Genomic DNA, 17799 nt, shown 5'->3' with positions numbered 1-17799 from the left:
CTCCCCCTGCGCGAGGCGGTCACGCCCAGCCCCTCGCTTCTTTAAGATGGCGCCCGCGGCGGTTCGCCCCGCCTCCTCTGCCCGCCCCGCTCGTCGCCCGACTCAAAGATGGCGGCGGCCGCGGCGGGGCTGAGGCGATCGGCCCGGGGGCTGCTGCGCTGCCCGGCGGGTGAGGTGCTCGGGGGGAGAGCGGGGCTCGGGCCGGGTGGGAGGAGGCTGTTGGCTTCCTCCGCTCCGGGAGAGGCGGGACCGGGCGCCCCGCAGTTCAGGCGGGAGGAAGGGAAGGTGAGGTGAAGGGCGAGGGAGGCCCTTCGGCCCGGCTTATTTGCATACATCAACGTAGGATGCCCTCTTGAAGGGATCCGGGGCGGGGCGAGTGGGATTACACCCCCTATCATCCACGGCCGAGGCAACTGTAGGGCCCATCATCCGCATACTTACCGGGGGGGGTGTGTTTTACCCCAGCTGCGCCTGCGCGGTAGGTTGGATAGCGAATTCCCATTGCAACTTGGGCAACCAAGACGCTCTTGACAGTCTGGACTGGAATACCCATAAGTCCCAGCCAGCAGCTTGTTAAGAGATTCTGGGGATGGGAGTCGAGGTCCGACGGTTCCCTCTCTTGATGCCGGTGGATCTTCTCTCCTCCTGGTGTTTGCTGCCCACGGAAGGAGCTTCTCTGCTTGGAGCAAAGTCTGGGTTTAGATTGTCTGATTTTTCTTGCAATTTTCACTCCTGAATTTGGACGCCATGAGAATGCAAAATGGCAACCTGTGCCCAATGCTTCATTCCATCCATTCATTCATTCTTTGATCCTGTTAGGCTTCAGTCGCCTCATCTCTAAGAGGCTTACAGATTTTCAGAATGGCGACAAAGTTAAAGCTAATAAGCATAACCATTCAATAAAACAACATGGTCATAAATAACATCACAGGCTTAAAGAAAATATCTCTCTCTCTGACATGGTTGAATGGAAGAAAGAAACAGGCACAATGGCACACATTAAAAATGAAATTTAGTTGCTTGCTCTCAAAGTGTACACATACATAACACATTTAAACCTACTATAAACAAACATATGTATAGACCTGCACCCTTACATACTGTATAAGTAACATATAAATATTAATGACCATCTTGAATACATAACGGAAGGAGGAAGCTTTAGAGTTTACAAGGTTAATACCGTATGGAACAAAACTGACTGAATCTGGATGTTCTGCTTTGGATACCACGAAGCCCCCTCCTCCCAGAAGGTTACAAGGAAAACAGATCGTGAAGAGGATGAGTAGTGTCCCACACAATCTTGCGGACCCTGCTCAAGCAACGCTTCTGTGCCATGTCCTGGATGGAAGGAACTGCCAGTAATCTTTTCAGCCATCCTCACCACTCTCTGCATTGATGTCTTTGAATGTTAATATTGGAGAAGACTCCTGAGAATTTCATGAGCAGCCAAGAAAGCAAACAAATGGATAATTGAACAAGCATTGATCCAGAATTCTTCCTTGAGGCACACATGACCAAGCTCACATTTTTCAGACACATTATACAAAGACCCACCTCCTTGGAACAAGTATGTAACATGGTGGAAGATGGGATGAGGGAGAAGGGAGAGGAGAAACAACAAGGCAGATGGACTCAATTACAGTAGCAGTGTGTGCACTGTTGGAAGATTTGAGGGATCAGGTGGAAGACCAGTCATCTTGGAGATTGCTAGGAGGTGATGCTGACTTGATGGCACATAATCAACAGTCAAGGAGAGAGAATATTTTAATGGGGCTGTGGTTTTCTAGATAATTGCCAGCATCATTTGTAAGTCATTATTGGAAGCAGCCTTTATTAGATAAGTTTCGCATGTTATGAAAGAAGACTTGTCTGGCCTGCCAGTGACATATTTTGTAAAGGGTATACCTATGTCTTATTCTTAGGTAGCATGATTTTGTGCATAGGTCTTTTGTAGGCTTTGAATTCTGAAATGTATAAGGAGGCCTTCACAAGATGATTCCTTAGGTTTGTGTGTTACTCAACTCATTTCTGTTTTCAGTCTTTAGAAGCCAGCTGTATCCATCTCAGCGGACCTTCCATCCTGCAGTGGCACTGCAAAGAGCTTCAGAAGAACAGAAACAGCCCCCCTTCCCACCTCCCAATCCTCCACATTCAGCATCTTCCCCCGGGGATGAAAAGCATCCAGGCTCACCCCCTAGGTAATCTGCATAATTTCTGTCCAGAATGACTCTGAGCTTTCTTCTTTCCCCAAAGTAGCAGTTCTTGGCTTTGAGAAAGTATAATGGACATATTTTAGTGAGTAATTTAGTAGCTGGCATTCTTCCATCTTGCTCTGAGGATGTTAACAAGCAGCATTCAGATTGAACGTTGAGCAATTTTGTGTACTGCCCATCATTAAAATGATTGGGTGTGCTATCCGCGCACTTATAAACATTCCTAGATAAATGCTGGCTAGCTTTACACAAATGCTAAGTCCTAACATAGTTTATTTGATGTATGTCTTCACCTTTTTTATCAAAGCTGCCAATGATGATGTAGCCAAAGATACCGTGTCTAAACAAACTGGATCTTAACCCTTTATCAGACACAGGCATGCACGGTTTCATGATGGCATCAGTTATAATTAGGAAAAATAATAAAAGCTTTGGACTTTTTAGTGTTTAAAAGTGCTTGTAAGACATGCCTTCCTATGTTTTTACCCCTAGTTACACAGATCAAGGTGGTGAACAATCAGAGGACTATGAGAGTGAGGAGCAGCTACAGAGTCGGATCCTGACAGCAGCTCTAAAATTTGTACCCACCTATGGCTGGACAATGGATGCAATTGCAGAAGGGGCTAAGGTTCGTATTAAGAGAAGCGACATGTTAAGAGACCCAAAGGGATGGTTGTTTAGCTTAACTCAGAGGTCCCCAACCCCTGGGCCACGGTCCACTACTGGGCCGTGGCCTGTTTGGAACTGGGCTGTGCAAGCGGCGGATGAGTGCCCACATGCACAATTCCACTTGCGCGAGTGGCAGGCAAGCACGTGTGCGCACAACTCCACTTGCGCGAGTTCCTGATAGAACTGTGCACACCTGCATGCTCGCCTGCCACCCGCACAGAACCATCTCTTCTCCACACCCCCTTCCGGGCCACCAAGCCAGAAAGGCTGGGGACTGATGGCTTAACTGATCTCCAAATTCACATTATTACTGTTGCTGTTCTTTGAGGCTACTAAGAATTTTCAGGTGAAGAATTCTGAATTCTATCCGGAAGTAACATTTTTAAACTCCTTTTTAATAGGATCGATGTGCAGGAAATTTCTGAAACTTGCCTCTGAGTGTCCATTTTAGGACATTTTGCTTGCTGGTTTGTTTTTGTTTTTGTTTTTTTGCAAAATAGGCTCTATTTCCTTGTAGATTTACAGTGCAAGTTAAGTGAATCTGCAATCATTAAGTGAACCCATTGTTTGCTATGAGGTGGTTTTGCCAAAATCCGGAAAGAAATGCTGACTTTTGGCAAAAAAACATAGATTGCAGTCACGTGATCACAAGGAAGCATCAGAACCAGATCACAAGCACTGTTCATTGTAACTGATTGTAAATCAAGGACTATTTGTATTCTCATTTGCGAAGAGGACCTGAAACAGTGTCATGCCTAAGGCTGCAATTACTCAACATACTTAAATTGGTTCCTCCAGTGACACATTTTCTGGACCAAGCCCTGCTAATCAAGTGGTCCGGTTTCCTTGACATTCAAAGCTAGGAGGAAAAAAAAGACGGTTGGACTCCTCCAAGCTCAGGGGTAGGCAACCTTGGCTCTTTTATGACTCGTGGACTTCAGCTCCCAGAATTCCTGAGCAAGCTGGCTCAGGAATTCTGGGAATTGAAGTCCACGAGTCATAAAAGAGCCACGGTTGCCTACCCCTGGCTTAGATCAGAGGTCTCCAATCTTTTGGGCACCAGGGACCAGTTACATGGAGAGAGTTTTTCTGCGGATTGAAGGGGGTGTGGTTTTGTGTGCTGCCTGCATCCTGCGGATGGGGCTTTGCTTGTTTGTGCAGACCGGTTGCTGGCATGCTGCGGCCCAGTACTGGTCCATAAACCAGGGATTGGGGACCCCTGGCCTAGATCTTGATATTTGAACATAGATCTTTTTAACATTTAGAATTTTGTCGGGTTCTACTAATTAGCTGAAATGTTAATATATATTGCCAGTCCATGTATGAAATGCCGTACGCTAAATAAACAAGTAAGCTTTCCAAAGGTAAGTTAGGCTAAACTAGTGCTGCTTCGTTTGTAAGCCCTGCCTGTTTAAAGTTACAGAAATTTATTTCTCAGTGGAAATTGTTCTACTCGACTTTTTTTTCCTTCCTTCAGTCCGTAGGGCTCTCTGTTGCCGCAGCAGGACTGTTTCACAACGATGGCAGCGAACTGATTCTCCACTTCGTGTCCCAGAGTAACTCCAGACTCTCTGAACTTCTTGAGGAACAGCACAAGCTGGTACAGCTCGGTCAACTGGAGTAAGTCTCAGGCAGAGCAAGGGAAGGGGCGGTGCTATGTTAACCATCTAAACAGCAACGCCTGGGATGGCAGTTGCACTGAGCACAGGGAGGTTACTCCAGAACGGTGCTTCGGCAGGTAACCTGTCTTGGCATCTCTGAGTACAGACCTTGAGCACGAGAGAGACAGGCAAGAACGAATTGCACTAAACAATTCTTCTCTTTTGAAAGGAAGAAGAAGACAGACCAGTTTATAAAAGATGCTTTAGAAGTGAGGCTGAGAATGCTCATTCCCTATATTGAAAAATGGCCTCAGGTATGCTTTTCTTGGTGTTCTTGCAATGTTCCTAGATTATCTCAGTGCGTTCAGAACAGAGCACGTTGATGGTTGAATGCTCCTCTGTTTGGAAATGAACAGGGGAGGTTCCTACTTGGGCGACGCAGCAGAGAGAAATTAGTTCTTTTTTTTTTCTCCCCTCTTGTGCGAATGAACTCCCAACCCCCAGCCTGAACTGATCTTCTTGTTCTTGCTTGGATGGATCCCCCAAAAGGTGCTTTTGTCAGAGGGGGAAAACATAACAGCAGTGCATAAGTTTTGTTCCTTGCTGGCTCTTTTAGGTGATTGGCTCTTTGTGACTTGCTGAAACAAATTTTAACAGTCTTTTGGGCCCTAAGGAACACAATGACATTTATCAAGTTGAAAAAAGATTGTGTTTGTGCGTTAATCCACGCCACACGTTTTGTCTGTGTAGATGGCTGGATATAGATAAGATGTAAATGATAGGAGGGAGATAGACAGACAGACAGATAGATAATCGATAGATTGATATGAGATATGATATGATATGATATGATATGATATGATATGATATGATATGATATGATATGATAGGCAGGAAAGCCACAGAGTGGTATAATGGCAGAGTTGCTGAAACAGGAGCAGGCAAACTCAAGTCAAATCTATCCTCAGCCATAGGAGCTGCCTGGGAGATTTGGCCCAGTCCCTCTTCTCAGAGCCAACAGGATGTGATGGCAAACAGTGCTGGACTAGGAGCAGAGAAATCCCGGTTCTAGTCCCCCTTCAATCACAGAAGCTCCCTGGAGACTTGGGGCAAGTCCTTCCCTCTCGATGCCAGAACCAGGGCAGGGTAGCAGTGAAGGGACTGCCCTGGGAATAGTGAGACCCTGGTTCCAGTCCCCCTTTAGACCAAGAAGCATTTGGGAGACTTTAGGCCAACCATTCTCTCAGCCCAGCCCTGTCTTACAGAGAGAGGCTAGTCCAGGGGTAGGCAACCTTGGCTCTTTTATGACTCGTGGACCCAGAATTCCTGAGCCAGCTATGCTGAGGGGACAGGGAGAGGTTTCCAAGCTGAGCCATGCTGGCTCAGGAATTCTGAGAGTTGAAGTCCACGAGTCATGAAGGGGCCATAGTTCCCCCATGCTGGCTCAGGAATTCTGGGAGTTGAAGGCCACGAGTCATAAAAGAGCCAAGGTTGCCTACCCCTGGGCTAGTCTGAGAGCCTCCACCTAGAGCAGGGGTCCCCAACCCCCGGGCCAGGTTAAGAATGTTCCTCTTTGGTTCAGCCATTTCTCTGCTTTTCCTTAGGCTATGAGTGTGTTGCTGATGCCACACAATATTCCATCCAGCTTCAACCTGCTTACCACCATGGTGGATGACATCTGGCACTATGCGGGGGATCAGTCCACCGATGTAAGTCTGGGGAGGGCGTTGCATTTGGGATTTAGAAAGGCCGTGGGAAGGTTTCAAATATGCTGCTTTGCAGGGCCAATATACTTGGGGCTACAAAATGTGCTGTTCCAGCTTCAAAGGAGGTAGGCACAGGAGATACATTCACTGGATTCACATGTTCGGCTAGACCACTACGGCTCTGGCTCTGACTTAATACGTATACTGATTTATTGTGACTTGTAAACCATGGCTTAGGGCAGGGGTCTCCATACTTGACAATTTTAAGACTTGTGGACTTCAGCTTCCAGAATTCCCCAACCTGAATAGCTGGCTGAGGAATTCTGGCTGAAGTTTGGAGATTCCCCTGGCTTAGAGCAGGGATGGACAACTATGGCGACTTTATAATCTGTGGACTTCAAGAATTCCTGAGGCAGCCATGCTGGCTTAGGAATTCTGGGAGTTGAAGCCCACAGGTGGTAAAGTCACCACAGTTGCTCCCCCCCCCCCCCGGCACAGAGTAGTATTTCTCAACCCGTGGCAACTTTTAAGATCTGTAGACTTCTGGGAGTTGAATTCCACACATCTTGGAAGTTGCTAAGTTTGAGAAACACTGGCTTAAGAAAGATATACTTGTCCACCTGCGACAACTGCAGTTGCTTAGTTCCTGGCACATGACCCTTTAAAATTACGTCCAGCAGAAATGGAAGCAGTATGGGAGACTAACGGTGTGGCTTCATTCAGGGTTGCAGAAAAGTGCTCACACCCACCCGCTGGATTCAGGCCGCTGTGGACTGCAGTGAGAAGACACGTACAGTTTTTGTGTAGTTCAGAGTAGTCAGTATTTCTAGTCACCCTGGCAAACCTGTTTTCCAGGAAGCGCATAATTAAGTGAGAGATTGCACGCAACACTCATGCTTAGTCTGTGAAGAGAAAAGGGTTAGGCCCATGAGCAAAAGACAAGGGCAAAGGGACATCTGTTAATCCACAAGAGTGGATTGGGGATCAGGCACTACAGCTAGTCCTCAATTTACAACAGTTCATTTAGGGACCGTTCGACGTTACAACAGCACCGGAAACAGTGACTTATGCCTGTTTTTCAGACTTCACGAGAGTTGCAGTAGCCACATGATCAAAATTCGGACGCTTGGCAACTGGCATGTATTTATGACGGTTGCAGTGTCCTGGGGTCATGTGTTCGGCCTTTTGCGACCTTCAGACAAGCAAAGTCAAGGGGAAAGCCAGATTCACTTAACGAACGTGTTACTAACTTAACAACTGTTGTAAAATGGGGCCAGATTTACTTGACAATTGTCTCGCTTAGCAACAGAAATTTTGGGCTCAGTTGTGGTCGTACGTTGAGGACTACCTGTATCCAGGCTGCCCTGGGTCTGGATCAGAAGAGGCATTTTGTTTTATAAACTGAAATAAACTTTCTATTCTGGGCCACAGAACAGGCTGTAATGTAGCGACACACCAGATAGGGCTACGTTTCTATTTTTGCCCGTCTTTCTGATATTTATGAATCACCATTTCTTTCTTGAAGGCATCTAAAGTGTTATGTGATGCAATCTTATTAAAACCATGAATGCTGCCAAACTGTAAATCATCAGATTGAAACAGATAACAGTTTTACAACTGGTTTAATTCTTCCAAGGAATAAATCCACGCCCCATTCAAGTTTGCATGTTGGAAATTGGTCTCTTTTGGTAGAAGTCAGCAAATGGGGGAGGGGGGGTGTGAGTCTTTATCTTAGGGGCACCCAGAGTGGAACAGGCATTTGCCTGGTTGAAATATAGTTCTGCTCTTCAGATTCCTCTCCTTCCAGCATGCCAGAAAAGGAAAGATTCAGTTTGAAAACTTTTTAAAGCAGTTACCTTAAATACTCGGTTCTTAATGATGAGAGCCATTGGATTTTTTTTTTGTGGGGGGGCTGGAAATAAAAACAGTAAATTACACCTTAATTAAAGCAATTAATGAACTAGTTGACCTATTATAAAGAGAAGAAAGGGATGAGAAGAGCTTAGCAGGTCCTTTTAATAAATGGTTTTAATAAACCTGTGCAAGAATAAAACAGCAGCTACTGCAGTAACAAATAAATGGCAGACAGACAAATTAAAGGAATAAACCAGAAGAAGGCCAAATAAAAGACAGAGATCCCACCAGGAAACTAAAGTTTTTCTTCGAGTATGCAAATTGTAGTGGAGCTTTTAAGAAATTCAGCTTCCACAAGAGAGCCTGGTTTACTTTTTTTCCCCTGCTTCTGCTGTCTTGGAAATTGGGGGAAAAAACCTTTTTTTCCCCCTGTTTCGAATTTATCAGTGCAGCTCTTTGGGGCAGCACAAGATGTAACATTTATAGAGCTGAAAATGGATGCCCTTTTCCACACTGGATGGCTTGGAGTGGAAAGTGAAAATCTGCTTAGAAAGGATAGACGTGCTTACAAGTTAGTTACCTGTCTGTCCATTCAATTCCATTCGGAATAGAGCTGGAAGGGACGTTGGAGTCCATTTCCCTCCTCAAGCAGGAGACCCTACCATTTCAGACAAGTGGCTATCCAGTCTTTCCTTAAAAAAACTTCCATTGATGAAACATCCACAATTTCTGGAGTCAGGCTGTTCCACTGGTTAATTACCCTCACTGTAAGGAAGTTTCGGGATGCGGTGGCTCAGTGGGTTAGGACGCTGAGCTTGTCGATCAGAAGGTCGGCAGTTTGGCGGGTCGAATCCCGAGTGCCGCGTAACAGAGTGAGCGCCTGTTACTCGTCCCAGCTTCTGCCAACCTAGCAGTTCGAAAGCACGTAAAAATGCAAGTAGAAAAATAGGGACCACTACGGTGGGAAGGTAACGGCGTTCCGTGCGCCTTTGGCGTCTAGTCATGCCGGCCACATGACCACGGAGACGTCCTCGGACAAGCGCTGGCTCTTCGGCTTTGAAACGGAGATGAGCACTGGTCCCTAGAGTTGGAAACGACTAGCACACACGTGCGGGGGAACCTTTACCTTTACCTTTTAAGGAAGTTTCTCCTTAATTCCAGGTTGCTTCTCTCCTTGATAAGATTCCATCCATTGTTTCTCGTCTTGCCTTCAGGTGCTTTGGAAAATATAAGTTGACCCCCTCTTCTTTGTGGCAGCCCCTCAAATATTGGAAAACTGCTACCATGTCTCTCTCTCCCCCCCCCAGTCCTTCTTTTCTCTAGACTGGCCAAAACCCAAACCCTGCAACAGTTCTTCATATCTTTTAGTCTCCAAGCCTTCAATCGTCTTAGTTGCTCTTCTCTGCACTTTTCCCAAATCAAAAGTCAAGAGTTTTCTTTAAAAGTCAAGTTTAAAAGAAAGGTGTTCTTCGTTCTGTGGTGTCTCAGGAACCTGAGTGACTTGCAAAATAACGCTCGCTCCCCAGGAGTAGGAAATTGCTGACAAGAGTGTCTGCTTTCATTTGTTTTGTTTATTAAATTTATACGCTGCCCATCTCAACAGCTCGAGCGACTCTGGGTGGCTGACATCATAATAAAGCAATAACACAGAAGAGTTTAAATGTTTAAACGGTAAAAATGAGCATTAAAAGCTTTAGCTATCCTTTCCCTTCTGCTTCAATGAATGTTGCTTTCAGCCTTTCTCCCAAAGATGCGATTCAAAGGTCTCCAGGATAGAGACCTATAGTGATAGCACGAATGTAATACCATTAGATCTGTGCTTTGAAGCAATGCAGCCACCACTGGCATAGCCACGGCCCAAAGTGCTTCTAGCATCACTGAAATTAACAGTAAGCAGTCTATTCCTTACTGTGTGTCTTTCTATATATATGCAGGATTTTTCTTAGTAATAGTTAAGTTTCTGTTGCACTTGAAGGAAATGCTGGATATGGCTCATTGTGTCTATTCATCACAGATCACTTTACAGTGGCTTTCCTGGCAAAGCTTCTATTCCTCTTCAGCGAACAATCTTATGTTCAGTGCTCCAGTGCAGTGCACTAATGCAGTCATAATTAGCACTGTGGCAGAAGTAGAACGTATTGGGTTAAATTGCGTTGCGTGTGTATAAGTGATTATACAGTTATAGCCTCTTAACAGCAAAGTCTTGCCTCCTGTGCATTCTTTCAGAGTTGTATTTTCCCATAAGGTTTTCTAGAGTATGTTTATTAACTGACCAGAAACAAAATTATCTGACCAGACCTTGCAGTGATGTGTTAATTGCCAGATACAAAGATTATTATTGTTTTTCAGCGCAAGTGAAAACCACCACAGTCTGATCTTTTCTCCGGACCAATCAAAATCAGCCGGGGTTCGTCCAGGAACTAGATCAGGGGTCTTCAAACCTGGCCCTTTTATGACTTTTGGACTTCAACTTCCAGAATTCCTCAGCCAGGCATGCTGGCTGAGGAATTCTGGGAGTTGAAGTCCACAAGTCATAAAAGGGCCAAACTTTGAAGACCCCCTGAAGTAGTTGATGTTTATTTGGAAATTCAGCAATTTCCATTTCAGGATACTATTTCAGTGCTTCTGTAGATTTGTTTCTCTCAGTGACTTAACAGGAGCAACGTTGCACCATGCAACATAAAAATAACATATCCATATTAACTGAATTTTTAGATATATTTTTTTCAGGTTTGTAGAACTCACTTTTCATCGATTCAGGATATGTTCAACCAGAAATCTAGATGTATGTGTGTGCTTTTATAGAATAGACATATGACACTCCAATTGTGATTAAAAACGTGGGTAGGAGTTTCATATCAAAACCTTAATTCGTTACTGGGTTTCACATCTTCTGAGTCTCTTAATTCCTGGTCTTGCAGATAAATTGGTACACTCGCCGAGTAGTCCTGGCTGGAATTTATAACACCACAGAACTGGTGATGATTCAGGATTCCTCCCTGGATTTTGAGGACACTTGGTCCTTCCTATACAACAGGGTCACTGACGCAATGAACGTGGGCCACACAGCTAAACAGGTGAGTTATAATTATGAATTTATGACCCTTGTGCCATGCAGGTTTTCCAATGAGATGATCAAGCTCTCTCCTTCCACCCTCCAAAGTTACAGAAGTAACCTAATGTCATTCCCCCTCCCCCCACCAACTTGGTGTCCTCCAAAGGCTGGCTGGAAATTTTGGGATCTGAAATTCCAGCCAATTTGGAGGGAAAAGCTGCTATAAACCAGGTAACTTTTGATCAAGGGCATAGTTTATTTTTAGTATTTTGTTTTACCCCAATGTTTCCGGCACGTGGTATTCCAAGCATTTAAAAAATATCCCATTCCTCTTATTACTGCACACCTTTCAAGCAGTTTTCTTGAAGTTTCTATTTTCTCGTGCCTAACGTATTTATGAGCACGTTTTGCTCTGGTTTTGGAGCCCTCATATGAAAATCCATGTATATTCTGAAGACCTCTTCCTGCTCGCAAGATGGGGGTGGGGAAAGCTGAGGGACAGAAATGGTAGCTCTACATAGCAGATGTTACACAATTATTGTATACCTTTGCACAACCCCGTTCTGCTATGGCATTGTGCTCCCAAGCCATGTGTTAAACTCGTAATGACCCAAAATACAAAACACAGCCATAGCTAAAAGATGGGGGGGAGCAGGATGAGCAGGGGGAGGAGGTGGGATCTGATATTAATCTGTCAGCCGCCTCCAACGCAAAGCCCTTCCTTTGGAGCCCCAGCCAACTGGCAGAGGTGGGTCTTTAGCTTCCGGTGCAAGTTCAGGAGGGTTGGAGAGGACCTCACTCAGGTGAGCAAAATGTTCTAGAGGGCAGGTGTGATGGCAGAGAAGGCCAGCTGCAATTCTGTGGCTGAGGGGGGGGGGCTCAGCATGCCGCCTCTGCCAGCGTGGGTGGGACAGGCCAGTCTCAGTGGGATGAGATGGTCCCAAAGATATCCTGGGCCCACGACACGAAATCACGCTTTAAAGGGGATTACCAACATCTTGAATTGCAAGATACGTATGTCTTACTCCTGTGGTGGTGAACCTATGGCATGGGTGCCGCAGGTGGCACGCAGAGCCCTCTCTGCGGGCACGCACGCAGTCGCCCCAGTCCTAGGCCTTCAGCTGGGTTTTATAAAACTTTTTTCCTTTAGGCCTCCGCCGCTGTGTGCAGAAAAAAAAAAGATTCAATCAATTTCAACTTCTCATGGGGAAAAAAAAAGATCCCGCAAAGTTGGAATTGATTGATGGAACTTTTTAGTCCCACCCAGTCGGCCGTTACCACCCTAGCCAGGCCCACCCAATGAGCCACACCCACCTGGCACCCGACGATACATAAGTGGGTTTTGGGTTGCAGTTTGGGCACTCGGTCTCTAAAAGGTTCGCCATCACTGTGACTTACTCTATTTTAAAAATAGGGGGGCCACACTGTGCAGAATGCTTTATTGAGCCTCTGAATTAAATCAAGCTAATTGGCTTGGCAATCTTCCTCTGTTGGTTTCTGGGCCTCTTTTAAGGCACAGCAGTAGCTTCAGCATTAATCTATTATATTTTCCTCCACTTGTCTCTGTACGTTTTTTGGATCCTGCTAAGACCCCGGGCTTGAAGCTTCCTCAAATACCTCCAACCAGATACGGTGCTTGGTTGCTTTCCTGGAGCGTCCTCTTGCCCACATCCCGCCTTTTATTTATTTTATTTTATTTTAATTCCATTTATATCCCGCCCTTCTCCGAAGACTCAGGGCGGCTTTACAAGCTTAGCAGTAGCCTTCATTCTATGTATATGCCTGCTTATTAGGGCTTTCATACACCCCCCAAGCGGCATTATTACAAAGTCAGCTTAATTGCCCCCAACAATCTGGGTCCTCATTTTACCTACCTCGGAAGGATGGAAGGCTGAGTCAACCTTGAGCCTGGTGGGATGCGAACCTGCACTAATTGCAGGCAGCTGGTGTTACTTAAGGAGGCATTAGCCCACTGCTCCACCAAGGCTCCACCAATTTTAAGATGAATTGCCTACGGGTAGTCCTCAACTTACCACCAATCACTTAGCGACTGTTTGAAGTTACAGTGGAACCCCCCAAAGGTACTTAACGATGTGATTCTGATGGCCCCAGGGCCTTCCCGTGATCCCTTGACCACGTGTTGGGCGCTTAGCAACTGGGCTGCATTTATGGCCATTTGTGGCATCTCGTGGTCATGTGAGCGCAAAATGCTTTTGGTTTTCGGCAAACATGCCCCACAGCAAACACATTGGCTTAACGACCTTGGCATTCTGCTTTACAACCATTGCATTCGCTTTATGACTGCTGCAAAAAAAAGTCATAAAATTGGGCCAAGTGATGGCCTGTTTTATGACCAGGCAGGTTTGGCAGGATCTATTACAGTCGTAAGTCAAGGACCACCTTAATGCTAAGGCCACGTTAGGGGAGAATTCTGGGACTTCAGCACATCAGGAGGGCATCACTGTGGCTGGATTTAGGACGTTTCCTGATTGCTTTTTCCAGAAATTTAAAAGCCGGCTTGTAGTTGAAGTTTTCCACCTCTGTGGTTTTGTTCTTCTAGGTTAAGGCAACTGGAGAGGCGCTTCTTCAGGGAATTATGGGCGCTGCTGTTACTGTGAGTAATTCCAGACACAGGATTTCCCACAACCTTTGCTCAAAAAAAGTCTTTCCCTCAAGAATGTTTCTGCTGTTACAGAATGGAAAAACGCAGCAAAGTATCATGGTTTCTTTAAAAGGGGGGTGGGTGGGATATGTGAGCTGCCCTGAATAATGGTTTTTCCTGAAATAACTCATAGGGATGACTAGTTTTAGCTGACTGCTTTTCATCTCAGAATAATTTTTGCAGAAACAGATACAAATAACGTGCAGCAAGCCCTTTCTTTCAATTAATTTCACCCCAGTTAATTTCAGGAAGAAATATTCATTTCTTTTAATGGGATTAGGTTATTTAATAGCAGAATGCAGGAAGGGTGCTTTAATTCCAGCCTAATGTTTTGTTGAATTCCTTAGCCAGTTCACTCAAGAAGTCCAGTAGTTTGCTAGAGGGAGTTTATTCTTGGCCTGGCATTTTGATCTAGTGCAGGGGTGTCAAACTGCCGGCCCATGGGCCGGACGCGTCATCTGGAAGCTGCGCCCACCCCATTGCCGGCAATGGCAAAACTGTCCCGATACGTTGTGCGATCTCACGTGACGTTGTGAGTTTGACATGTCTGATCTAGTGGTTAAAGCATCAGTCTGGAGTTCTAGTCCCACCTTAGGCATGAAAGGTGACTGGGTCAATCACCAGGAGATGGTGAGTTCTAGTCCCACCTTTAGGCATGAAAGGTGACTGCGTCAGTCACCAGGAGACGGTGAGTTCTAGTCCCACCTTTAGGCATGAAAGGTGACTGGGTCAGTCACCAGGAGACGGTGGGTTCTAGTCCCACCTTTAGGCATGAAAGGTGTCTGGGTCAGTCACCAGGAGACGGTGGGTTCTAGTCCCACCTTTAGGCATGAAAGGTGACTGGGTCAATCACCAGGAGACGGTGAGTTCTAGTCCCACCTTAGGCATGAAAGGTGACTGGGTCAATCACCAGAAGTCGGTGAGTTCTAGTCCCACCTTAGGCACAAAACTGGCTCATAATTGACTTCAGACAGTGGTGGGATTCAGCCAATTCACACCACTTTGGCAGAACCAGTAACTAATTTTTGATCGCCCAGGCCCAGAATGGACTTCTGGAAGCGGCATCCACACAGAGAACCAGTTGTTCCATCTATTTGTATCCCACCACTGACATCAGATATTGTTGTATTCATATTTCCCAAAGCAGCAGTTGAGTGTTTGGGAGATCCCTTAATATCCCCTATGAACTCAGATGCAAGTGTTAGTTTTTTTTGACAGATAGGGTGGTTTTAAGCACTGTTGCTTGGATCAACATTCAAGCAGCCCTGCTTAAAAATCATTGCTTGGGTGGGATTCACTCTCAGGAAACATCTAGCCGCATCCCATTTTGCATGCTTTTAGTTTCTAACTTTCTCATGGTCTGCCCCACTTTTTTCTTTTAAAATGTTTTATTGTTTTTTGTATCTGACAGTTCAAGAATCTCAGCGGCCTCAACCAACGTCGATGAAGCCATTAGCCACTAGATAGGAGCCTTCAAGCATCTCTTCTGAGACTAGCAAAGAAACGGTGTCCTGTAAATCTCATCACAAGAACGTGAAACTGTCACTTATTCTGTACCACCGTTAAAACAAGCACACCATTTCATCTGTCTGACGTAAAAAAACTTGGCTTTTTTTGGAGCATGTGGGATCGCTGGCCAGCCACCCTGGTGATCTATTCGACCAACAGCAACCAAAAAATTAAACTCTTGTGTTTACCAAAACGGGTTTAGGTTTGAGAAAATGATAGAAGGGTGATAGAAGTACTTGAGGTTCCAAACTCTTTTAGTTTTAAGACCCCAACACCCGTCTTTTCATTTTCCCCACCTGGATATCTTAAGTGTGTCTTGGCCACAAACTGACTTACGTTGTATTGGTGGAATTGGCAAAATTACCTCCCAGCACTTCTCAGTTTGAAATCCAGCATTCTGCTCTGCTGTTTGTTGACAGTGTATTTATGGCACTCTTGTGAATATATTATTTTCCTGTACGCTTGGACACATCTGTATGTTCATTAAAAATAGTGAGCAATTTTCAGTGTTGCTGTGTACCATTCCTGTAGAACGTCACAAGAGAGATGTAGGAGTATATATGCCCTTGGCAGAGAAATGAAGCAGTCCTCGATTTACAACAGTGCATTTAGGTGACCATTCAAAGTTACAACGGCGCTGAAAAAAGTGACATGATTTTTCACATGACCATTGCGGCATCCCCAGGGTCACGTGATCAGAATTCAGGCGCTTGGCAACTGGTTCATATTTATGACCGTTGCAGCATCCCGGGCTCACGTGATCCCCTTTTGCGACCACCTGACAAAGTCAGCAGGGAATCCAGATTCACTTAACTGCCATGCAGTGATTCACTTAACAACTGTGGCAAGAAAAGTCGTAAAATGGGGCAAAACTCACTTAGCAATGTTTCACTTAGCAACATAAAATTTTGGGTTCAGCTGTAGTCATAACTCAAGGACTACTTGCAGTTCTTGAAATACAAACATTTCCACCAGTAGCCGTCTCAGGAAGGGCTGGTTCACATATCTTTAATTAAATGGCTTTCTGGAAAAATGAACTGATCACCAATTCTGTTTAGTGAAGGTGTCCCTCTAAGGGCAGGCAACCTTGGCCCTTTTATGACTCGTGGACTTCAACTCCCAGAATTCCTGAGCCAGCTATGCTATGCTGGCTCAGGAATTCTGGGAGTTGCCAAGTCCATGAGTCATAAAAGAGCCAAGGTTGCCTACACCTGCTCTAGGGAGATTCTCAGTCATCCAGGTAGGTCACGGTTGTCCCAAAGGTGTTTTTTCCAAAAGGTAACTGGACTTTCTTGGCATTTTCTTTGACTACATTGTCGAGCTTCTTGGATGAGAAGAGAAATGTTTTTAAAGAAAATACCAAGAAATTCCAATTGCTTTTTGGAAAATGGACCTTTGGGGACAATCATGACCTAGATGATTAAGAATCTTCCTAGGCATTTAGTGAAGGTAGTTTACACAGAATTAGTTAATCAGAGTTAATTTCCTGAATCCTGTTTTGATTTCAGCCCAAATGTATCTACGTAGATCACTTTTTAACTGATTTCCCGTGTTTCTTGAATGTTGGATCTCAGCTTGCAACAGAACCTTCCATTACAACTGTTACAGTTCAGGCCAAGCCTTTAAATATTGGGAGAGATTTTTGTGGGACAAGCTGAACGTGTAAAACCATTCCCCTGAATATGGAAGAATCTTCCATGGGAATTACTGGGAATGTGGGAGAGTTGATAAATCTTTGATCCGGCCTGTCCCTCTAGAAAATACTTACAATTATTCCTGGGCTTCTTTCTGAAAGATTTGGAACATAAGCTTACTCTGCAATAAATCATATTGACCACAATAGGGTTTCTCAATAAGTACTCCATAAAATCCAGCGCTCTGCATTTCTGCCCTTTTTACTGAATGGATTTGATCCAAGATATAAGAGCCCCAAGGTTGTTTAGAAATTGAAAAGCATTTCTGATTCTGCTCTGCAGTTCAAATAAGCTTCAGTTTGCTTGCACGGTGAAGAGTTTTAGAACGGATGATAAATGTCTCTGTCTATAATTATTCAAAAGGTTGCTTTGGCCTTAAGGTGATTGCTTTTTCACGTGAAGAATTCAAGCCTACAATAAAGGTAAAGGTTCCCCCGCACATGGGTGCTAGTCGTTTCCAACTCTAGGGGCCGGTGCTCATCTCCGTTTCAAAGCCGAAGAGCCAGCGCTTGTCCGAGGACGTCTCCGTGGTCATGTGGCCGGCATGACTAGACGCCAAAGGTGCACGGAACGCTGTTACCTTCCCACCAGAGTGGTCCCTATGTTTCTACTTGCATTTTTACGTGCTTTAGAACTGCTAGGTTGGCAGAAGCTGGGACGAGTAACAGGCGCTCACTCTGCTACGCGGCACTCGGGATTCGACCCGCCAAACTGCTGACCTTCTGATCGACAAGCTCAGCGCCCTAACCCACTGAGTCACCGCATCCCTCAAGCCTACAATAGGAAGTGGATAAAGGCAAACGTGCTAGTTATTTGTGAGTTGCTGTATTGGC

The 17799-nt window shown here is 45.3% G+C and overlaps 1 protein-coding gene across 1 annotated transcript; it reads left to right on the top strand.

Moving 5' to 3' along the window:
- Window positions 1–46: 46 nt before the first annotated feature.
- Window positions 47–15773, top strand: COQ9 (coenzyme Q9; the record flags this gene model as incomplete). The annotated part of the gene is given in 10 exon segments (XM_081336081.1): window positions 47–80; window positions 83–169; window positions 2042–2201; window positions 2709–2844; window positions 4363–4505; window positions 4716–4800; window positions 6091–6195; window positions 10968–11123; window positions 13662–13715; window positions 15175–15773. Coding segments are annotated over 10 exon segments (996 nt in total). The 3' UTR covers window positions 15211–15773.
- Between the last annotated feature and the right edge of the window lie 2026 nt (window positions 15774–17799).

The sequence above is a fragment of the Vipera berus genome (assembly GCF_964194415.1).
Source record: "Vipera berus genome assembly, chromosome: 10".
Lineage (NCBI taxonomy): Eukaryota > Metazoa > Chordata > Lepidosauria > Squamata > Viperidae > Vipera > Vipera berus.
Note: the sequence above shows the minus strand (reverse complement) of the source record. Positions and strands in the feature narration are given on the sequence as shown.